The 24,664-nt window shown below is 44.2% G+C and overlaps 1 protein-coding gene across 2 annotated transcripts in view; it reads left to right on the plus strand.

Moving 5' to 3' along the window:
- Window positions 1-24,213, plus strand: part of WASL (WASP like actin nucleation promoting factor) — a 78,559-nt gene extending 54,346 nt beyond the window's left edge. The window contains exons 6-12 of one of the 2 annotated variants that reach the window (XM_090042169.1): window positions 95-263; window positions 10,939-10,981; window positions 11,393-11,546; window positions 12,368-12,385; window positions 17,262-17,779; window positions 20,992-21,100; window positions 21,471-24,213. In XM_090042169.1, coding sequence (XP_089898295.1) covers window positions 95-263; window positions 10,939-10,981; window positions 11,393-11,546; window positions 12,368-12,385; window positions 17,262-17,779; window positions 20,992-21,100; window positions 21,471-21,532 — 1,073 coding nt within the window. In that variant the 3' untranslated portion in view covers window positions 21,533-24,213. The remainder of the gene's footprint in view (window positions 1-94; window positions 264-10,938; window positions 10,982-11,392; window positions 11,547-12,367; window positions 12,386-17,261; window positions 17,780-20,991; window positions 21,101-21,470) is intronic. The other variant, XM_090042170.1, reaches the window with a different exon arrangement.
- The last annotated feature ends 451 nt before the right edge of the window (window positions 24,214-24,664 follow it).

Consider the following 24,664-nt stretch of genomic DNA (forward strand, 5'->3'; position numbering starts at 1 on the left):
TTTGAGACTGGAAAGCAAACAGAATATATGGTCACCATGCTAAAAGGTTTGTTTCAGTAGAATAGTGAAGTGTGTTCACACTATCTCTTCACAGGTCCAAATCTACCAATGGCAACTGTTGATATAAAAAATCCTGAAATTACAACTGGCAGATTTCATAATTCACAAGTCAACAATATTTCACATACCAAAGAAAAGAAGAAAGGAAAACCTAAAAAGAAGAGATTGACAAAGGCAGATATTGGAACTCCAAGCAACTTCCAGTAAGTACTCCTTTTCAATATTTATTTTACACCTAAAGGTCAGCCATCACTTCAATAATATATTTAAAAAATCTCTTCCATATTGTTATAGGTTAATTCTATTATTTTCCTGAATCAAAATTTTAACAGCAATTTATCTCAGTATCTTTTGAAATGGTAAGTGCATGGCCATGGGGATTAAAAATCTAAAAAGGCTACAGGAAAGATCCACGTTGATTGCCTTTGTTACAAAATCAATTTCCTTTAGGGTAGGATTATGCCCTATGCTCAGTGATTCTGTTCTGCTGAACTATTTCCTCCCATAACCAGTGTACCAGGATAGCCTGGTAAAATTTCCTAGCATAAACCTACAAGGAGTGCTACCATTGACAACAATCTCTTTTATTAGTCTTTGGAAACAGTGGTTCATGAGATACTAGTGAGAGTTAAATAAGGAAGAAGGCCCAGAGTTAGCACAGACTGTGCTTTAAACTCTTTGGACACAAACTTTATTTTTATTCTTTGTACAGCACCTGCTGGAATAAGGTGCACTGCAATACAAAGGCAAAACATGACAAACAGATGGTAGGGGAGAGCTGAATTCCATGTTAAAAACACCCTCTCCCCCTCCCCCCACAAAACAAAACAAAAAAAATTCCAGCCCATAATGACCTTTGGGCTTTGTCAACATTAGGGATTTCAACTGTGTGTATCCAGTTGTTGGAGTAGCTATACTAATGCAGACCTCTAGTTTACAGCCTAAATCTCTGTAAATCCTGATCTTGTTCCAGTGCAGTTTTTCCTTGTTTAAAATTGCACTAGTTGTGTACACTTGGCGGCAGTGACTAGCCACCAGATGGCCATAAGAAGGGCAAAAGCTTATTAAAATTAAGACTTCATTTATAAAATATATTCATTTAGAAAATGTTTTCATGGCTTGGCATTAGTGGAACACTGTCTTTTTCAAGCTTGCATGTGTGTACATGTATTTAAAATAAAATGAACTCTTTTTTTCAGAGAGAATTAGGTGATTTAAAAATTCAAAGTGACAAATTTCCACAAAATCGCTATTTGAGTAGGTCCCTACATATTAGTACCTAGAGAAACCTTAGGAGCTTTTCTTTCTTACCTGTTTGTATCTATTTTTTTGTACAAGACCAGTTTTAGACGTAAATGTATGTGGATTTTGGCCCCTCTTTATGATGACATCCAGTAATGCTATTTAATGGTCTTTTTGACTCAAAAATGATATTGGAATTTTCTACATTGTAAAGAAACACTTGTATTACAGTATCACTGGGATTCTCTAATCAGGATCTGGACCGAATTTTGCTAATCGGTAATGAAAGTGAACTCTGTTCTAATGAATGTACCTTAAATCATACAATCTCATGGCTGGATCCAGCCAACCTGTTGCATTTATTTATTTATTTATTTTTTACTTGCAAGAGTTAAGTTGTGCAGAAACTGAGTTTCAATTTTAAAAGTTTCTAGCCTTCATCATTGCTAGAAAGTGGTTCCAAATATGAAACATTGGTAAACCAAATCTTGCCTTTTTTATTCTGCCAACAACAATGCTTGGAGACCTGTGAACTGTTTTATCACACTTTATCTAATCAAGTTATCCAATAAATGATACTTTAGGGTGCTGACAGGTGTGGGGAAGGGGAAGGGTGCTGACAGGTGTGGGGAAGGGGAACACCCAGCGTTTTACTAGAAGAGGTAGCACATTAATTTGATCCAGCTCTCCAGCATCTGTATAGATTGGGTGTTTCACTGGGGATTTTTGGCCCTTTTATCTAAAGCTAATTCAATCAGCTATAGGATAAAAGTGCCATAAAGCCCCCCTGTAGGACCTAATTTATACAAACATTTGGTGAGCTGGGTCAAACTAACATGTTGCCTTTTCTGGGCATGCTTTGTGTAGGGGTGAGCTAAAAGTAAAGCCCTGTTTTGCGGTGGGGAGGTTCACATGTTTAAGCAGTCTTAGTGTCTACAGTGTAGTGGATACAGTGGGCAGAAGAGAAGCCCATGGGGATAGGAAGTGGAAAGCACTTGCATGGGAAGAAAATGCTTAGGAACAATCAGCACGGATTCACTAAGGTCATAGAATCATAGAATTAGAGTCGGAAAGGACCTTGTAGATCTTCAAGTCCGACCCCCTGCCTGGACAGGAGAAAAACTGGGCTCAAATGACTCCAGCCAGGTAGGCATCGAGCCTCTTCTTAAAGACCCCCAGGGTGGGAGCCAGCACCACTTCCCTTGGAAGTTGGTTCCAGTTCCTAGCCGCCCTAACTGTGAAGTAGTTCTTACGGATGTCTAATCTAAACCTACTCTCCAACAACTTGTGGCCGTTATTCCTTGTTATGCCAGGGGGCACTAGGGGAAACAAGGTCTCTCCCAAACCCTTCTGGTTCCCCCCCCCCAGTGAGTTTATAGACAGTCACCAGGTCTCCCCCTCAGCCTTCTCTTGTGAAGGCTGAACAGGCTCAGGTCCCTCAGTCTCTCATTGTAGGGTCTGCCCTGTTGTCCCTGGATCATGCGAGTGGCCCTCCTCTGGACCCTCTCAATGTTGTCCACATCCCTCCTGAAGTGAGGCGCACAGAACTGGACACAGTACTCCAGCTGTGGCCTGACCAGCGTTGCATAGAGGGGGAGGATCACCTCCTTGTCCCTGCTAGAGATGCACCTGTGGATGCACAACAAGGTCCGGTTAGCTCTGCCAACCGTGACCTTGCATTGTCGGCCCATGTTCATCTTGGAGTCAATAATGACTCCAAGATGCCTTTCTGCCTCCATGCTCTCAAGAAGGGAGTTTCCCATCTTATAAGAAACACCATCTAAAAAGAAAAGCCTACAAAGGATGGAGGATAGGATTCACCTCCAAGGAGAATTATTCTGCACTGGTCCGGTCCTGCAGGGAGCAAACCAGGAAAGCCAAGGCTGCACCTGAACTCCAACTAGCTTCGAGCATCAAGGACAATAAAAGTCCTTTTTCAGATATGTGGGGAGCCGGAGGAAAAGCAAGGGCAACATTGGACCCCTGCTGAACCAGATGGGGCAACTGACAACTGTCACCCAGGAAAAAGGCAACCTATTAAATGGGTACTTTGCGTCAGTCTTTCTTCAGTCCCATGGGACACCCATGCCCACTATGGGAACAGGGAGGTCCGGGTGGGGGAGATCCCCTGCCCTCCATAAATGCTGACCTCGTGAAGGAACATCTTGAGAAGCTGGATACCTTCAAGTTAGCTGGCCCTGACAATCTACACCCCATGGTACTCAAGGAGCTGGCGAGCATCATAGCCCAGCCCCTGGCACAGATCTTTGAAAACTCCTGGCGCTCTGGTGTGGTACCCAAAGACTGGAAGAAGGCCAACGTGCCTCTCTTCAAGAAAGGGAGGAAACTGGATCCAGCTAACTATAGCCCCATCAGCCTGATTTGTATCCTGGGAAAGATCTTAGAAAATTTTATTAAAGAGGCCATCCTTAATGGACTGGATGACACCAGCATCCTAATGGATAGCCAGCATGGGTTTGTTGTGGGTAGGTCTTGCTTGACCAATTTCATTTCCTTCTACTACAAGGTGACCTATCACCTGGACCAGGGAGAAGAGATTGATGTCATATATCTTGACTTTAAAAAAGCCTTTGATCTGGTATCCCATGATCACCTCTTGGCGAAACTGGCCAATCGTGGCCTTGGGTCCACCATGATCTGCTGGCTGGGAAACTGGCTCTGTGGTCAGACCCAGAGGGTAGTAATTGATGGAAGTCAATCATCATGGTGTCCTGTGACCAGTGGGGTCCCCCAAGGCTCTGTCCTTGGACCCATATTGTTCAACATCTTCATTAATGATGTGGACATTGGAGTCAGAAGTGGACTGGCCAAGTTCACTGATGACACCAAACTTTGGGGCAAAGGGTCCATGCCAGAAGACAGGCGGGTGATCCAGGCTGACCTGGACAGGCTCAGGAAATGGGTGGACGAGAACCTGATGGTGTTGAATACCGAAAAATGCAAGGTTCTCCACCTTGGGAGGAAAAACCTGCAGCATCCATATAGGCTCGGCAGTGCTATACTGGCTAGCACTACGGAAGAAAGAGACTTGGGGGTCATCGTTGACCACAAGATAAACATGAGCCTGCAATGCGATGAGGCCACAACTAGAGTACTGTGTGCAGTTTTGGGCTCCACAATTCAAAAAGGATGTGGAGAAGCTTGAGAGAGAGTCCAGAGAAGAGCCATGCACATGATCAAAAGTCAGGAAGACAGACCTTACGACAACAGGCCGAGAACCATGGGGCTCTTTAGCCTGGAAAAGCATAGGCTCAGGGGCGATCTGATAGCCACCTATAAGTTTATCAGGGGTGACCACCAGTATCTGGGGGAACGTTTGTTCACTAGAACACCCCAAGGGATGATGAGGTTGAACGGTCATAAACTACTGCGAGACCTCTTCAGGCTGGACATAAGGAAGAATTTCTTTACTGTCGGAGCCCCCAAGGTCTGGAATAGCCTGCCATCGAAGGTGGTTCAAGCACGTACATTGAACACCTTCAAGAGCAAATTGGATGCTTATCTTGCTGGGATCCTATGACCCCAGGTGACTTCCTGCCCTTTGGGTGGGGGGCTGGACTCGATGGTCTTCCGAGGTCCCTTCCAGCCCTAATGTCTATGAAATCTATTAAATCTATGCTGGTTACTACTACCCAAGTGTAGCACCTGCACTTGTCAGTATTGAAATGCATCCTGTTTTTGTTAGCCCACCCCTGTAACCTATCCAGGTCTTCCTGCAGGCTTTCGCTCCCTACTAGCATGCTCACCTCACCCCAAATTTTGGTATCATCAGCAAATTTAAATAGGTTGCTTTTCACCCCGTCGTCCAAATCGCTGATAAAGAAATTGAACAGAGCGGGCCCAAGGACTGAGTCCTGGGGGACTCCGCTGCCCATTTCCTCCAGGTTGAATATGACCCATCCACCACCACCCTTCAGCCAATCTGCAGTCCATCTGACTGTGCAGGCATCAATGCCACAGTCGCCTAGTTTTTTAATGAGGATGGGGTGGGAGACGGTGTCAAAGGCCTTGCTGAAGTCCAGAAAGACTATATCCACGGCGAGACCTGCATCCAGTGCTTTTGTGACCTGATCATAAAAGGCAATCATGTTGGTCTGACATGACCTGCCCCTAATGAAAGCGTGCTGGTTGCCCTAGAGCATCATCTCTGAAGCCGGCCCATCGCAAATGTGCTCCATGATGATCTTCTCAAAGAGTTTCCCTAGGATTGAGGTGAGACTGACGAGCCTATAGTTACCTGGGTCCTCCCTCCTCCCTTTTTTAAAGATGGGGACCACTTTGGCTATCTTCCAGTCATCTGGCACCTGGTCCAAGCACCACGAGCGCTCGTAAAGCTGTGCCAAGGGCCCTGCAATAACCCCTGCTAGCTTCCTCAACACCCTGGGGTGGAAAGCGTCTGGACCCGCTGATTTGAACACATCCAGCCCCTCCAGGAGCTCTGTAACCCGGTCCTCCCCAACCTTAGGTCTGGAGGCGTTCCCCTCAAGTCCGTCTTGCATCACGGTGGGGAATTCCAGGTCCCTGCACAAGAAAATGGAGATGAAGAATTGGTTAGAGAGGTCTGCTTTCTCCTCTGGTGCAACCACCAGATTGCCCAGAGAATTTTGCAGGGGCCCCACATTTCCCGGTGCTTTCTTCATCCTCCCAATATATTTGAAAAAGGACTTTTTACTGTCTTTGATCTTGGCCACTAGTCCTAGCTGTATGTCCGCCTTAGCTTTCCTGACAGCCCCCCTACAGGCCCAAGCAGAGGAGGTATACTCCTCTTTGGAGATAACACCCCCTTTCCACTGGTTGTACGCCACCTTTTTGGCAATCAGGTATTCCCGGACACCCTTGGTCAAATTATGCCTGACCAACCTGATTGTCTTCTATGAGATAACTGGCTCTGTGGATGCAGGGAGAGCAGCGGACGTGCCAGAGCTTAACTTTAGCAAGGCTTTTGATACAGTCTCCCATAACATTCTCTTAAGCAAGCTAAAGAAGTATGGGTTGGATGAATGAACTGCAGAATTGAGTGGACAGAAAACTGTCCGGTTGGTCAGTCTCAAGAGCGGGTAAGTAGATCAATGGCTCAATGTCTAGTTAGCAGCTGGTATCAAGTGGAGTGCCCTAGGGGTCAGCTCTGGGACCTCTTCTGATCACCATGAGTTGATGGCCAGTGGCTGTGCCATCGCATCAGCCAATCCCCTCATCACCCCTGTGTGCATCATATCTGGCCCCCATGGACTTCCACATATCCAGCTTTTCTAAAGAGTCCCTAACCTGTTATTTTGCCATTGTTGGCTGCTTACCTCCTCCCCAAACTGTGCTACCAGTCTGTGAAGACTGAGGTGAAGAAGGCATTGAGTACTTCAGCCTTTTCTGTATTATCTGCCACTTAATTGCCTCCTCCATTCAATCAGGGACTCACACTTTCCCTAATCTTCTCTTGCACCAGGAAGTCCCCAGTACTCTCCAAAAACTCCCTGGATTGCCTGTGCACTGCTGTATTGCCCTCCAAGAAGATACCAGGGTGTTTGAAGTCCCCCATGAGAACCAAGGCCTGTGATCGGGAAACTTCCTCTAGCTGTTTGAAGAAAGCCTCGCCCCCCCCGGCCTGAGAAACCAGCTTTCCCCGACGGCAGGCCCACTGCACATGCGCGCAGTTTAAAAGGGCCCGCCAAACAGGGAAAAAAAGCTCAGGCTCCAGAGCGGTGAGAGATGCGTCGGTGAAAGGCCACTGCGTCCCCGCTCCCCCGAAGCCCCCCAGACACCCCCTCAGCAGCCGCAGAGCCCCCTGCCGACCCCCAGCACAGCCGGAGCTAAGCGGGCTCGTGGTGGGAAGGGGTTAACTCTCGCTCCCTGGGAGGAGGCGGCTGCATGGAGCCGGGCCGGGTCAAGCCCCGCCCAGGCCCCTACTTGGCCCAGCCCCCAGAGAGCCACGCGACCGGAGCCGCGCGAACAGGCTGCGTAAACAGGCACTTGAGTTAGCGTGGAGGTTGCGCAGGAGAGGGCGTGGGAGGGCACGAGACCCTGTCTGCGACCCCCCCACAGAGTAGTCAGTCCCAGCCGTAGCCAGCCTACCAGAGGCATGACACGGATGGGCACGCGCCGCACCCCAAGCGTCCCCTCAGGCTCTGCGGCCCCCCCCATCGGGCACCTCAGAGACGGCCACCCAGACGGAGCCCATGGTTCCGGGCTCCACGCAGACGGAGCCCCTGACTCTTGGCTGCGGGGGCTGCCTGTCCCTTTTTCAGGCTCTGGGGCCCGGGAGCATGGCCACCTCCCCTTGCGGGGTCTGCTCCCTACTGGGGTCTCTGGCGCGCCAGACTGCGTGCCATCAGGGACTGCGAGCAGGAGATAGACTCCTACTGCCAGGCCCTTCTCCCCCAGGAGCCGCAGGGGAGAGCTCCGTCTCCCTCCCCGACTAAGGAGGACTCTGGGACCTCCCGCTCTGCCCAGTCAGGGGCATGGACCAAGGTGGTCAAGGGCCCCAAGGCCCGCCGCACCAAGGCCCCTGCCCTGCCGGAGCTTAGCAACAGGTTCGCACCTCTTGCAGCCCCAGCAGAGCCCACACAGTTGCCAGCCCCCGCAGGCAACCCAGGCTCGACCGCAGCTACTGGCCCCGCTCTCCCCAAGACAAAGCGAAAGGTGTTTGTTGTGGGAGACTCCATCCTGCGGGGCACTGAGGGGGCAATCTGCCGCCCCGACCCCTTAGCCCGGGAAGTTTGCTGCTTCCCGGGGACCTGTATCCAAGACATTGCGGAGAAGATCCCAGAGCTCCTCTGGCCCACAGACCACTATCCCATGCTCCTTATTCACGTGGGCAGCAATGACACAGCTCGGAGCACCCCCAGCCAGGTCATGAGGCGCTACAGGGATTTGGGAGCGGGGCTTAGGGGTCTGGGAGCTCAGGTGTTTTCGTCGATCCTCCCAGTCTCAGGCTATGGGCTGAGGAGGGACAGGAGGATCCACACAGTGAACCAAAGACTGCGGAGCTGGTGTCATCGGGAAGGCTTTGGCTTCCATGACCACAGCCCGCTCTTTGGCGAGAGGCAGCGAGCTGCTGGGAAGAGATGGCCTCCACCTCTCCCCCCTGGGGAGGAGGGTCTTCTCAGCCAGGCTGGCTGACCTGCTCCACTGGGCTTTAAACTAAGCCTGCTGGGAGATGGGGGGACTACTGCCCCTGCTGGCCGGCTGAACGGCCCTTGCAAAGCCAGCAGACCAAGGCACTTAAGGGAGCCCACCCCTGCCCCAACCCTGGCACAATCTGTGGGCAAGGCAAGAGCCCACTTGCTTGCCTGTACACTAATGCCAGGAGCCTGGGCAACAAGCAGGAGGAGCTTGTCCTCCTGCTCATTTCAAAGAATTATGATGTCATTGGGATAACGGAGACCTGGTGGGACTCCACCTATGACTGGACCACAGGTATAGAGGGCTATACCCTGTACAAGAGGGATCATGTTGACAGAAGGGGCGGGGGTGTATATCCCTGCAAGCTGATGTTGGCTGCTGGCACGGACAGCTAGAGACCCTCTGGGTAAAAATTCGTGGGGAATATGGCACAAGGGACACAACAGTGGGAGTCTACTACAGACCTCCCACTCAAAGTCCCAAGCTTGACCAGGAGTTCGCGCAGGAACTGACTGAGGCCGCTTGCTCCAGGACCTTGGTTGTCATGGGTGACTTCAATTACCCGGCCATGTCGTGGGAAGATCACTCAGCAAAATCCGAGCGGTCGCAAAGCTTTCTCTCGTGCGTGGATGACCTCTACCTGGCTCAAGAAATCTACGGGCCAACAAGGGGCAAAGCGCTGCTCAGCCTGGTACTGGCTACGGGGGACGACCTAATCAGCGACCTAGTGATCGATGGGAAGCTGGGTGACAGCAACCACGAGCTGATCACCTTCACCATCTGCCATAAAGCTGGCAAGTCAGTCAGCCACACAGAAGTCCTTGACTTCAGAAAAGCTGACTTTGACAAGCTCAAGAGGCTTGTCGCTCAGGCCCTTAGGGATCATGACCCCAGGGAGATGGGAGTTCAAGAAGAGTGGTTGCTTCTCAAGGAAGCGATCCTCAGTGCACAAGCTAAATCTATTCCAACACGGAGGAAAGGCAGCAAGAAGGCACAGCAGCCCTCCTGGCTCTCCAGGGACCTAGCGGACCTCCTGCGGCTAAAAAGGAAAGCCTACAAAGGATGGAGGACGGGATTCACCTCCAAGGAGGATTATTCTGTGCTGGTCTGGTCCTGCAGGGAGCAAACCAGGAAAGCCAAGGCTGCAACTGAACTCCAACTAGCTTCAAGCATCAAGGACAACAAAAAGTCCTTTTTCAGATATGTGGGGAGCCGGAGGAAAAGCAAGGGCAACGTTGGACCCCTGCTAAACCAGATGGGACAACTGACGCCCAGGATAAAGCCAACCTAACACCAAAAAATGCAAGGTTCTCCACCTAGGGAGGAAAAACCTGCAGCATCCTTATAGGCTCGGCAGTGCTATGTTGGAGAGCACTACAGAAGAAAGAGACTTGGGGGTCATCATTGACCACAAGATGAACATGATCCTTCAATGCAATGCTGAGGCTAGTAAAGCGACCAAAACGCTGGCTTGCATCCATAGATGCTTCTCGAGCAAATCCCGGGACATCATTCTCCCCTTGTACTCGGCCTTGGTGAGGCCGCAGCTGGAGTACTGCGTCCAGTTTTGGGCTCCACAATTCAAAAAGGATGTGGAGAAGCTGAAGAGAGTCCAGAGGAGAGCCACGCGCATGATCAGAGGTCAGGAAAACAGATCTTATGATGATAGGCTGAGAGACATGGGACTCTTTAGCCTGGAAAAGCATAGGCTCAGGGGTGATCTGATGGCCACCTATAAGTTTATCAGGGGTGACCACTAGGATCTGGGGGAACGTTTGTTCACCAGAGCGCCCCAAGGGATGACGAGGTCGAACGGTCACAAACTCCTGCAAGACCATTTCAGGCTGGTCATAAGGAAGAATTTCTTTACTGTCCGAGCCCCCAAGGTCTGGAACAGTCTGCCAGCGGAGGTGGTTCAAGCACCTACATTGAACACCTTCAAGAGTAAATTGGATGCTTATCTTGCTGGGATCCTATGACCCCAGCTGACTTCCTGCCCTTTGGGCAGGGGGCTGGACTCGATGATGTCCCGAGGTCCCTTCCAGCCCTGATGTCTATGAAATCTATGAAATCCTGGTCTGGTGGCCTATAGCAGGCACCCACCATAACATCACCCTTGTTGCTCTCCTCTCTGGCCCTCACCCAGAGATTTTCAACCAGTCTATCTCCAGTTTTATACTAAAGCTCTGAGCAATCATACAGATCTTTTACATAAAATGCAACCCTCCCCCCCTCTTTCGTTTCTCCCCTGACTTGCATGTATCTTAGTATTTTAGCCACTAGGTCAGTGAAAGTAGGAGAGCACTGATCATTTAACAAGACTCTGTGGGGAGGAAAGGAAATGTCATAGACTTGACAAAGTAGAGAGTTCAAGGACTTCAGGAGGTCCTGCTGTCTCAGCGGAATGTCAGCCTGGCATTGAACCCAGATTTTCTGGAATCCACAAAATCATCATGGTTTTGATGTGGACTGAAATTTTCTTTTTTTGTTCTCTTTCAGACACATTGGACATGTTGGTTGGGATCCAAACACAGGCTTTGATGTAAGTAACCTCTACGAATGGTTAAAGGATAGGATTTTCATCCAAATTGTGTTAAGTATGTCAGATGCCAAAAATTCCACTGTGTTCCATCCAGTTGATGATCATTGTGATGTTGCAGAACTTTGGAAAAACTACTGAAACTATTAAAGATGGGGGTGATATTTGTAAAGGTTAGCTAATACTTTTGGGGGCTGAATAACTTATTTTCATTTCAGAAATGGTCAGTTCCTATGGAAGAATTTGGTCCAGAAATATGTGCTTTGTTTGAGTCTAATTAATTTTTATTCTGCTGGTTTTTTAACTACATGGAGTTTTTTGAGCAAAGTTTTCAAGTAAAAAATAAGAATCTTTCTTCAGATTTGAAAATGGTAGCCACACATAAGCTCTTGCATTAATATGTATGACTTGCAGGTAAACAACTTGGACCCAGAACTGAAAAAACTATTTGATCTGTGTGGAATTTCAGAGGCTCAACTAAAAGACAAAGAAACTTCAAAGGTCATATATGATTTCATTGAAAAAACAGGAGGAGTAGAAGCTGTTAAAAATGAGCTGCGGAGACAAGGTGAATTTCCATTTACTAATTCATTTAAGTGCTTAAGCTATTTTGGAGGGGTGTGTTTATTCTGTGTGTGTTAATGTTGGGATGAGAAGGAATTTTACTGATGCTGAGGTTTTATATTGTAATAGAAGTAGGCTTTAATGTAACAAGGCACTTCTATATAACATAAATTCACTATGTAAAAGTGTCTAATTTTTTCCCCGTGCATATAGTTCTAAAATATTTATCTTAATCAATGATATTGATTTGCATGTCAGATGTAATTTCTAGTAACATTTTCACTGACTGCAGAGGTATGCAATATATTCCATCTGTTTGCTTTTTTTAAATAGCATCCATTACATATTTTATTTATGGATCTTGAAAGATTATAAATTATCTTGATTCAGTAAATGGATTGCTGCTCTCAATCCAAAAAAAAATACATCGATGACACTTCAAATATAGAGGAGAAAAGTTTGAATGATTGTATATTCCAACAGTACTGTATAATATGCCTTCTAACAGCCAGAGGCATACAAAACTTTTATAAATATTTAAGAAGAGGTATTCTTTTAGCTGGAGTAGCAGAGTGATTTGTTATTGACCATAAGATCTTCTTCAAGTTTCCGTCTTTTCATTAAATTCTGTAATATAATTATTCTGCTGAAAATATACTGCTAAAATCAAAGGTACAAAAATTATCCAGGTCATTCCAGGGTATTAATACAGTTGGAACTGTAACAATTTCATGCTTCTTGGTAAATGATTTGGTGACCAAATGCCATAGGTGACCAAGTTACCATAGGTTCGGAGTACAGTAACTTGTAACCTTTGTTCTCTAGGTCCCCCACGTTGGAGTGGTATGTATGTGAACTGCCATTTAAGCATATATCACTAAATTATGTATGTTTCAACTGTGTGGCCCTTTTTAACGGATAAGAAACATTAGCCCCAAAATACTTACTCATAATTTATACTGTTTGTAATACTAAAAGATTTTTCAACATTGGTTTACCATCAAATTTGGCTCAATAGAACTTTGGTATCAAATAGCAGATCTGCAAATTTCAAAGAGTTTTTTTTACATAATCTCCTCAGTTTCATTGTTTTTAAATATAAAATGTATACAAAGTCCTTAGTTTGAAGCAAGTCATCATATAGTAACAATATTAGTCTTTTGAGGTTTCTTTTTTTACCCTTAATTACTAGTGTAAAATACTGGCTTTTCTGTGTCTATTAACTTAAAGTTTCAGCCCACTTTGCATGTGTGCAAATAAAAAAAATACTGCCTCTTGTTAGCATGCATGACAAACAAAATGAGGCTAATAGTCCTAAAGATTTAAATATCTGTTCCGTGTAGAGGTGCACCAATATTCTGTCTATGAATATATTGGTCGCATATTGGATTGGCACCAATAAAAGAAAAATATACATTATCAGCAATCAGCTTATTTTGGCCTATGTAGCTGATTAATATGACCGCTAAATGCTGCGTGTGTGTGCAGACGCAGCATGCACACAGCCAGGAATGCAGCCCAGCAGCTTGGAGAGTAGTGTCCATCCGGTAAGTCTGTGTGCGGGAAGGGGCAGAGGGAAGGAAAGGGGTATGGGTGGAGGGGGCAGATCAAGGACCCCACAGTGAGGGAGGGAGTAGGGCAGGCAGAGACACTACCAGGTCTGTGAATGCAATCTCGGGAATGGGATGAACCCATGAGGGGGGAGGGAAAGGAGGGGCGGCTCCCTGCCACTGCACGCACCCCTGGAGGAGGCACGGGGGACATGTGCCCCCCAGATTTGTGCATGGGGTGGAGATGGGCTACCCTTTCAGGGCCAGGTACTGTGCCAGCCTCTTCCTAGTGGAGGGGCTGGACCAGGGCTGTGCTCGGGTACTGGGAGGGGTGGCTACTGGGAATTTTGAGGTGGTTATAGCCCACCCTATAGCCACATCTCCCAGCACCACTGCCCACCCTGCCCCACTCCCACCCATTCAGAGCCCAGCCCCACCACTGGGAAGAGACCAGCACAGCCCCTGGCCCTGAGTCCACAGTGGACAGCCTGCCCTTGTCCCCTGGACAAGCCTCCCATGGGGCCATCCCACACAGATGTGGGGGGCACATGCCCTCAGTGCTTCTCCCCCCACCCCCATCATGCCACCCACGGATTCATTCAGCTCCCAGGGCCGCATTCACCACTCTGGCAGAGCAGCCCCTGCCCCACTTCCTCCTTCACCATGGGGGCCTCAATCTGCCCCCTCCCTCCCCCCCAACTCATCGTCCAGACACAGTTCTCCAAGCTGCCAGCTGCATTCCTGTAAATCAACTGTCGGATGGGTATTAGCCAATATGGCTGGTTAATAATTGGCCATCGGTATCGGCCAAGAAAATCTTTATTGGTACACCCCTAGTTCCATACTTTTATCTAAAGCTACAAAATATATAATGTTTATTCGTGACTGCAGTTTGAAGTGCCTTTTGTGGGTTTTTCCTGAAACACAGCCTTTTTACAATTTTTCATTTGCTATGTTTATTGCAAGATTCTCTGTGCTTATAGAAAGTATTAGGCCTGACATGATGCTTGAAATAAGGCTTAAATTTATCTTAAAAGTCATTTTAAATGAGTTTTTCTTTGGACTATGACTGTTTTTTAGCAAAGCTGTCATTGCTCTTTACTCAACTTTAGCTATTGCTATCACCTACTCAAATATGACTTTTTACTAATTCTTCTGTAGATACATAGAGCCTAGATTCATAGAATCTTTCAAATAGTCTTAAGTTTTTTTGGCTTGGAGTGTAGGAAGTGGCTTTTTCAGAGAATTCCAAAATATTTTGTTATTCTTTTTCTAGCATGAAATAACTGTCTCATAGTTTTATGGTTGTGAAAATCCATAAAGCATTCAACTACTTTATTGGTCAAATGGAACCTTCATTTAGCACACTGCTTACTTTTCATGCAAATTAGTCATATATGGCCTATTAAACTATGTTTCTATGGCGATGAAAGTAGTTGTTCCACTATGTCTGAGATACGTCTTGAGGTTTTTGTTTTGTTTTTTTCCTGTCTAGATTTGCATCTAATTAATGCATATGGCATCTTTCCAAGTTAGAAACTTTATATTTGGTCAGGTAATCTGCAGCAAACTTCTGCAGATATGCAAACTTTGAATCATGGCTAAGTTACCTATTTTTTCCAGTAATCAGGAAAATTATGTAGAACTCTTTGTTATATTTTATTTTAAGCTATGTTATTGGGGTTTTTCCCAATTGCAGCCCAAAATACATATTTATCAGTTGCATGTATTTCAGATTGACATATGTCCATCACAAAGTATAAGGAATGAAAGGGGAAGCAAGGGAGGAAGGATAGAAGTATGCAAAGAATAATAATGAACTACAACTACTTTAGTCTTTAGTAGCTATAGCGTTTTTAGAGTCTTCTCAACTTTGAATTAAACTTTTCAAAGCAGTTGTACCTGCAATACAATTCTCCCTTTGGATGCTGGAAGTGCCATATCACTGTACCAGGTTGGTGTTTGGAGTGGTTGATAGATTTGGCCTTCTCAGAGATGACCCTCCAGAAATTGTCTAGGATGCATCATGGGGAGATATCTATCATGCAGCCTGCTATATGGACAGCAACCAGCGTGCCATTGTATCTCATTGAGAAATAACTTTTTGTCCTCTACCTTATCATTGACCACGTTACTGAAAGTGGCTAGAACTACCCTCTTGCAAAAAGAGTGGGAGAAACTAGGCAACAAAGCTGTTGAATGCAGCTAGCGACACATTACTCACAGTGAGGAGTTAGCATCTGATTCCAGTTACAAATGGCACACATGGCAGAGCCTGAACAATTTGAGAGCAGGTCTTGGTAAATGCAACTTGCTCATAAAATCATGCAGCCTCTACACAAACGACCAGTGTGTTTGTCAGGAGAAGTAAACCATAGACCACCTCCTGAGATGTCCTGTAGCACCACAGGGCACCCCACAAGGTTTGGCAACACCAGCACCAGAAGCACTGACCTGTGCAAAATATTGGGAGCATGCCATATAGAAAGGTTGGACTGGAGATACAGTGAAGAAGATTGTGCCTGTAGAGAGATTTATATGGAACTCTTACTGACAGGCAAATGCATTCGGTGATACGTTGGCCACCTGTACCCAAAGAGGGCAACTGCAGTCTGTTCAGTTGAGCACCACCCAGAATCATGATTCTCAGATCCACTGAGATCCTGTGGAAAATTTAGCCAAAAAAAGTTCACCTATTTCCTTGTAAAGTTGTATTGACGACTTAAATGCTTTCCTATACAAAACATATAGTGTTTATTTGGGGACATTTCTACCCTAGGACAATAAAAGCTACTCATCAAGACCCCAGTTAATAGGGAGCATGTGAAGCTTTGGTCGCTGATTTGATTCAGAGAAGATTTGGTCCGATTCAGAGGACAAATCACCAAATCTGAACTGAATTGGGAGATCAAAAAACCCCTCCAAATAGATTTGGAAGGCAGTCTTTCAGAGGAACAGAAACTGAGGAGAGGGAGGTGAAGCGGGGGGAAAGACTGACATCTGTAGCTGGCCAGTGATTGTGATCTATTCCTGAGTCCCCTTCCAGTTACAGTGGTCTGGGGGAGAGATGTAGAAACAGCACATAAGCCTCTGTCTGCAGCCTTTCCGTCCCTTTTGTGAGCTGTTGCTGTCTGAGCACGAGGAAGGCCCCTCTTACAGGCTACCATCCCTGCTAGTTTCATCCCGCTGCACCTTACACACACACACACACACACACACACACACACACTCTCTCTCTCTCTCTCTCTCTCTCTCTCTCTCTCTCTCTCTCTCTCTCTCTCTCTCTCTCTCTCTCTCTCTTACATGTCATGAGTTTTGCTTTCAGGGGCTTGAGGTACAGTTTCCCCTGCACCTATCTCCTTGAAACTTGGCAGGTTTCATGCCCTCAGAAGGGGTTACCATCCCTACTGTTTTCATCCAAATCTGCCAAAAAATTAAAAAGTTTATATGTATTTCAATGATTCCCTATTATAGTCTATGGCCAAATCTCTGAATCACCACCAAATCTTCCAAAGCCCATTCAGGACAGTGATCCGAATCTCCAAATCGAATCACTGTCCTCTGAATCAGCCAAACTTGAATTGAATACTTACCTATTTGCACAGCCTACCAGTTAGGTTTGTACTTTGTTTTTCTTTTTACAAATACTGTTCAGTACTTATTACCATTACCAGTTTGCTAGAAGGAAAGAAGGAAGGAAAGAAAGAACATTTCTTTCCTTCCTTCAGCATACATTCAGCATACTTCACTCCAGAATTCAAGGCTGCAAACAGATGTTGCATTTGGCTTGGGATAAATCCTAAGATGGTTCACAGGATAAGAAGTACTAACAGTTTATCCTGGGGTGTTGCATATGAATGGTTACCTGGGATTACATCATTGAATCAATGGCAGAAAAGCAGCAGTGCATTGAACTCACTAAACTGTGACTATGAGGGCAATGTGTGTACATGCTGATCCTGGGATATGTAATGTCTGTTCCTAGTGCAAGAAGACAGGTATAATCTTGTATAGGCACAGAGATGCTTGTAAAAGACGAGGCAAAGCGGCGGCTTGGGCTTTGTTGCCTTTTATTCTTTATTTCTGTGCATCTTAGCTAGAATGACTTGGTTGAAAGACTTTTGTGTAGTGTCTAGTTTTATACTCTTATCTTATTTGCTCTGTTTCAGCACCACCTCCACCACCACCTCCATCCAGGGGAGGACCACCTCCACCACCGCCTCCACATAGCTCAGGTCCCCCTCCTCCTCCTGCCAGAGGAAGAGGGGCTCCACCTCCACCTCCTTCAAGAGCTCCCACAGCAGCACCGCCTCCCCCACCTCCATCTAGACCAGGTGCAGCAATGCCCCCACCTCCTCCAAACAGGATGTATCCTCCTCCACCTCCAGTGCATTCATCATCTGCACCATCTGGCCCTCCTCCTCCGCCACCACCTCCAGCAAGTGGGTCATATGTACCTCCACCACCTCCTCCACCACCACCCCCTCCGGGTCCTCCTCCACCACCAGGCCTCGCTTCAGAGGCTGATCATCAACTTCCAGTTCCTGCAGGAAACAAAGCAGCACTCTTAGATCAAATAAGAGAAGGTGCCCAATTAAAGAAAGTAGAACAGAACAGTCGACCAGTGTCCTGCTCAGGAAGAGATGCACTGTTAGACCAGATACGACAGGGCATACAGCTGAAGTCTGTAAGTAATGCTGTTCTTTGTATCTCAGTCCCCAAAATTGGATCTTCCCTTCATTTTTGAGCATATTATAAGCCACATGTTATTTAACATTATGAATGGCTGCACCACACTGGAGTTAAAGTTGATTCTGCTTTTCCACTATAGGACTGACATTTTTTACTTTTACCTCAGAACTCCTTAAAGGGGACTCTGGGTACAATACAGGGGTATAGTCAGTGGGTGCAGAAGTGCACTGGGAGCACATAACTGTTACATCTGTGTGAGTCTGTGGCAATGAGCCTTGGGATCCTTTGACCGTAGCTGACTTCCTGCCCCTGGGGCAGGAGGCTGGACTTGATGATCTTCAAGGTCCCTAATGTCTTCCAGCCCTAATGTCTATGAATCTATGAATACAAGTGAGCCAAATTGGCTTAATTTTGACTGTGAAGGAAATACGCTCAAAGTTGGAGTGGTTTTGCTATACCTGTATCACTGCAGACTCTTTCAGGTGTCACGGCTCCCCATTCCTTTTGCAAGTGGCTACAAGCGTCATTTCCTGTATGCAATGACTTAGGCCCTTCCAAGATTTTTTTCCTTTAATTTTGAGGCAAGTCTAACATTATTCTTAAAGTTATACTTGTATAAACAGTAACAGTTGGATAACTCCTCCGATGCTTTTGCTGGATTCCACTTTGAAATCAAATTAAAATGTGACGTGTAGGAATGATCTAGTACAGGTACCTTGTATAGTTCTGTGCTTACGGCTTTACAGCTGAGTTCTGAAACTTATGAAATGTTGGAATAGTAATGTCAAAATGGTATGTCAGGCAGCGGTGACCTTTGCAGGGAGTGTCCTTAAACAGTATTGGCATGTTGACATGCTTTAGTGAGGTTTTCAGTACAAGTGCAAGGAATGTGTTTCAGCAGGAATGTTGTAGGAGGGAATTCTTAGATTTTTTTTCTACATCCTAATTGCGAACAGAATGGAAACTGACTGATTTAGGATGTCTGCTTATTTTTTCCTAATACCCACAGCAGTGGTTTTCAGCATTTTTAGACTTGAGGCACCCTTCAAAATGCCAGCTCTTAGTTTCCACCCGTTTTGACTACAGAAGAATGACAGAACAATTCTTCCTTTGCACAGAATTCAAAAAGATCACAACAGGACAAAATGACGTTTTGTTTTGTTTTGTTTTGTTTTGTTTTTTAACAATGGATTCCTCTATGAAATCCCTAGGTTTATCTTGCAAATCATGTTTGCACACGTAACACTCCACCCTTGAAAAGATCTTGAGGCACGCCAGAGTGCCACCACTGCTTGGAACCACTGTTCTAAAGTGTATGGGGGAGAGGGGAAATATAAGTTGCGAAAAAGAAGAAAAAGAAAAAATTAAGAACAGTTTTACAGTATTTCTTAAATTGGTGGAGAGGTTATGCAGTGGTGGCTATGATACTGTTAAAGTTTGTTTTGTATGGGGGGGGTAGCTTTTTAGTCTGATTTAGTTTTTTGATTTTTTTAACAACCTTAAAAAATTTGGTAAGTTATGGTTAGTTACAAATAGCTAGTTGAGAACAAACACTCCTGCTGTGCTTCCTGTTGAAAGTAACTGAAGGTGCTGTGGTTTTTACCGAACTCAGTGCTGTTCATATAACTTAAGTACGTACACATTATGATTTAGTCTGCCCTGGAACATAGTGTTTAAATGTGCCCCCAGCACTGGTCTGGATTACCGTAGATCTTAATTGGGATTTAGGCATGGGTTGATACTCAAACTGGATTGCTATAGTGAAGAAGCATCTTTTTTTTTTTGCATATAAAATCATTTTCTTATTAATAGTCTAGGTCACACTTACTTACAGTAAATAGACTTACTGTAAACTTGAAAAAGCTTGCTCAGTAGTGTTGAAGGTAATGAAGATGGATCACTGAAGGGCAGAATTAAAGCTGTTTGAGAGCTTAACTCTGAATTCCCATGCTCTGAAATCTAGCTTTTTGCAGGGAAAGGAGAAAAGAAAATGCTATGCGAGTTTTTAAAACACAACCTGAATTTAAAAGCATATACACTTTTATAAGAGTGACTTAAACCTGAAGCCAAGGAAGTTCCTTTTAGCCTTCATCTTAAGTGTAGGACTTAACCACTTTTCTGCCTCCTGTACTATAACTGCCTCTTCCTTTTAGATTTCCTCATTCCCTTTTCCAGTATTCTGTAGCTACTCTTCTTTTCTACCACACTTCCTCCTTTCTTCCTTGTCTCCCTGTTTAGATTCCATATTCTCATAGCTTGTTACAGCTTTCAAGTTATCTCATATTGCTGGTTACATAGTTTTGGACTACACTTTTCCCATCCTCCTATCTCCCATTCTGACCTTTTCTGCTTAATGTTTTTCTCTGTTCCTTGCACTTGATGACATCCCTCTTTCAGTGTAGTAAGCATTCTGGCTCTCTTGGATTACTCCACAAAACCTGTTCCTGGCCACTTCCCTCCTTTAGCTTCCCACAGTCTCAGGTTTGAAAAAAAAAATTACGTGTTATTTGTTGATAGGATAACATTTGTATAACATTCTTTTTAAATCTCCCCCTCTCCCTACCCCCCCCATACACATACAGATAGATATCTACGCATGCTCCTGATTCTGGGTTTTCCTGGTGGTTTTTATTTTGGGACAGAGGGCGGGTCTTGCTTTCTACAAGCACCCTGCAAAAGTATGGTGAGTTATAAATAGACTTGTTGGTACATGTTTGCAGTCTCCAAACTTCTCTCTCCCAGTTGGAGATTATCTGTCCACATTCAACCTGATCAACAATCTATAGAAGATTGTTTAATGGCTGTTCTGTTATCTGTAACATAGGCTATTATGTAACCAAAAAAGCCCTGCCTATTAAAATATCATAAGGAGCTTTCCTTCATGCATGAAGGCTATTTCTGATGAGAATAAGGTTCACTGAGTTGAGGTTTAGTGCTTAATCGTGCTCTGTCCAAATCTGAGTATTCGGTGCCTAATTGTATTCTCTTGCAAAAAACAGAAGAGAAAATCTAATCAGAATAAGGGATTTTGTGAAGCTCTTTTTTTCCTTGGATACAGCTTGTGCTAAAAATGGAGATTGTAGTTCCAGTTAATATCCATGTTCTCATAATTGAACAAAATATTTTCTGTTTTGTAAAAAGATATCTCTGGGAATATATTTAGTAAACTAGAGAATCTTTATCATAGTATTTAATTCTTGCTTCAAGGTATCTGATGGCCAAGAGACTGCACCACCCACTCCGGCACCCACCTCAGGAATTGTGGGTGCATTAATGGAAGTTATGCAGAAAAGGAGCAAAGCCATTCATTCTTCTGGTGAGTCTGTGGAAGGCCCTTTAGGACTGTTATGTTCAAGTGTTACATGAATCTGTCCATGGAGACCAGTCTTTTGCAGCAACTACAGTTTCAGCTTTCAGCTGAGCAGCCAAAGCTGCAGACAGTTCAACTGCGAAGGAGTTAAAACTAGTTCTGAGCAGAAAAGGAAGGGGGAGGGAACTGAAAATTTTCTGCTCTGTGTTGTCAGAACTCTGGGAAAAACTTTTTTTTTCTACGTGCAACCTTTCCATAAACAAGGTGAATGTTGTCTTTGGGGGCATGTGGCATACAAGGGAACATGGTGGGTACAATAAAGCCTTTTAACATGTTAATTCTGTACATGAAAATTACCATTGCTCTTTTCTCCTAGATGAAGATGAGGAGGAAGATGATGAAGAAGACTTTGAGGATGATGACGAATGGGATGATTGATCATATATTATATATTATATATATATTTTTTAAGGTGATTGAAATACTAAACACTACTTTCTGTCTATGGATTCTGTAAAATTATCATGTAAATGTTCTACCAATTTGCTGTATATTTTTGTTGCCTTTTGCTTTTTTATTAATCTGTGCAATACCTCATTTAATCTGTAAAGGTTTGTCAAAATCCTCTACAAAGCTACTCCCTATTAATGTGTGCAAGTTTACATCTGGATGATCATATACATGTGAATATTTTTCCATTCCATCAAAAAGGGAGTTTAAATGTAATAAGTGAGACTGACAAAAACCTTAATGTAATTTAGTTATAATGCAAGAAGGAAGACACTATTTTCATACCCTACTTTTTTCTGTATCTAAATTTTTCTTATTAAAAACTAGTGTAGCACTACATTCTTTAAATGATGCAGCTCTTAGTTTATTTAGCCCCTACATTTCCAATACTCTAGTACATGAATGTTAAGGTTGATTATAATATTGAACGGTTTTCGATATGTCACATCCTTCCAGTTCAGATCTCAGCAATATGCTTTACATAAAACAAAACCACTACAAAAATACACAGCTAGTTATGAAAATCAACAACTTATCCATAATGTAGCAATATTGTCTACTCTTAGACAGCAGTGATATTTGAATGCTTTAATTAGGGATCTTTCCACCTGAGGTTAAACAAAATGGTTTTGTAGTATAGCAGTAGTGAAGGCATCTTTGAAGCAAACCAGTTGATTCCTTACTGCCAGCTATCATCATCTGGAAAGAGAAGCAGTCTAAATTGCTGGAGCTGTACTGTAGCCTGGCAGTTGCTACAGTCATTTGATTTATTTTTAAAATCAATTTTATGTGGTTTTGGGTTGAAGGGCTGCGTTTAATGCTTGCTTCAATAATGTTTAAATTCATTTTAAAATGTGTAGGGCATTGGTGTACTAATAAAATAAACTTAAGTGGTGTTATTTTTCAGTCTTTATGGGTTATGGTACATAAATACTAGACACCAGTCCTACATCAAAAAAGTGGAAAGTCTATAAATCAAAATATACAGTTTAAATGTGTACTGAACAGTATCGCAATAGTTCTGGCTTCTTATGTTGGCTTTAAGCGCAAGATTTGTGGGGAAAGATCAAGACCCTATTCACAGGAACAGTATTTGAATAAGTGATTGGAGGATGGCTCTCTTATTTCACAGCTTGCACAATTGTAATAAATATGTACTTAATAGTGTGGTAAAAATTGGAGTGCCTGCCTATTAAAATACACTAATCTGCTCTAGAATGGGTAGTTAATGTCTGCAGCACTAATTACTGTACCTACAGTAAATTTCAGGTAGAAACGTCATCTTTATTTTAAAGAACCACATTATTTCATTGATGCAGAGTGTTTAGTTAAGTCAGTCATATTTGGAGTATAGTTAACATATAGTATCTTCAGTCTTCAACTGTAGTCAAGGTGTCACACTAAACTTAAGTTATCCAGAATTGTATTGACTGAAACCCAGTGTTGGCCTGATCTTGACAGGCTGGACCTGCATGATGTGGCTTGGATTTCTAACCCTGTTATAATCTAGTCTTTATTGAGTCTCTAGTCATGTGGGAAGAAAGGAATTTAAAAGGTTGACTTGCCGAAAAGTGGTGCGAGTCGTGAGGCAGTAGTTAAATTATTCAAAGGATGCTAACTTCCTTCCCAGATTAATTTAAACGCATATAACTTTGGGAAACTTCTGAGTTGTTTTATTTTCTTGCAGTAATGTTCACATTCTACTAGCTTTCCTGCTGTAGTGACTTGAGCATTGTGAGCTGAATGTGGGTGAGCCCTGGGGGAACTAAACATCCAGTGGGTTTAAGAGTTTGTGCACAAGTTAAATAGTTTTATGGCTTTGATATAACTTCTGGCATCTCCTTTTATTTTTATAGCAAAAGGGCATTTAAAGTTAAGTGGATGAGTCCCAGATGCTCTCCTAACACACTGCTTATTAGGAACTGTTTAACCCCTATGCTTCAGGAGTTGGGATTTCTGTACCCAGTGTAACAAAGTCTTTGTTGTATAATTACATTAAACAAACAAATAAACAGGGAATCCCAATTCCCCATGTTGCAAGAGCTGGGGAAGTTAAACACTATATATTTTGAAGAACAGTTTCTTCATTGGCCAAAGGCAGCATTTGACTTTGATTTTTCTGTACAAGAAGTATATCTATTTTATTGAACAAAGTCCAAATTAATATTTGCTTAAAAACAGTGTGTGTGTGGTTAAACCCAGGCATGAAGACTGCAATTGCAATTAAGCTAAAATAGCCATGGCTGCATGTTCCAGCACTCCACCACTTGCACTGTGGGCAGAAGGTAGTGTTTCATGGCATTGATTCACTATTGCTAAACATTGTAATGAAAGCCTATCATATATACTCCAGTTAAATTACTGTGTCCAAGTAGCCTTAGCAATTAACATACTAGCATGAGGCTTTTGTATCTTGACACTATATGTGCATAGACGGTATCAGCTAGCCACTTATTTGTACGTAAGAACTTCTCAATCATTCAGTTTTCCAGTTATCAAACTGAAATTTTTAGTATGTGAATTTTTGAAATGTACAGTGAATAGGATGTTGCACTGGTGGCAATTCATCACGGAGCATAATAAAATTAATTTGACCCAAATAGTGGAAAGCAGTGTTGGTTTTTGTTTTTAAGCATTAACTTCAGCACAGTTTTGAAATAGCCCTATGTGTTGATTCCATACTTTGAAAGTAAGCTCAGTTGTTGAGCTGAGACTACAAAGCACTAAATAGTGACCTCAGATCTCTCTGGAGAGTTGGATTGTGCCACTGAATAAACGGATTCTTACTCACTGTAACACCCTGTGTTTCTGGTAAATCTGACAGCTGCGCAGCAGCTCCCCTGGAAACAACTGCTGCTACAGGCAAGTGAAATAATGCATTAACATTTCAAGGTCAAACAATTGTGGCCTGCCTAGTAAACACGCTTAACTGAACACCAACCGTTTGAACTTTTAACAGAAATAGTGTGTGTTCAGTACTTGACTTGTATGTAATGTTGCAGTGAATCACAGGATCACTTCTTACCCAACAGAGGATAAAACAGAGTTGGGACTTAGTGT

Source organism: Crocodylus siamensis, chromosome 4, assembly GCF_052110815.1.
Source record: "Crocodylus siamensis isolate JL-2025a chromosome 4, ASM5211081v1, whole genome shotgun sequence".
Taxonomy (NCBI): domain Eukaryota; kingdom Metazoa; phylum Chordata; order Crocodylia; family Crocodylidae; genus Crocodylus; species Crocodylus siamensis.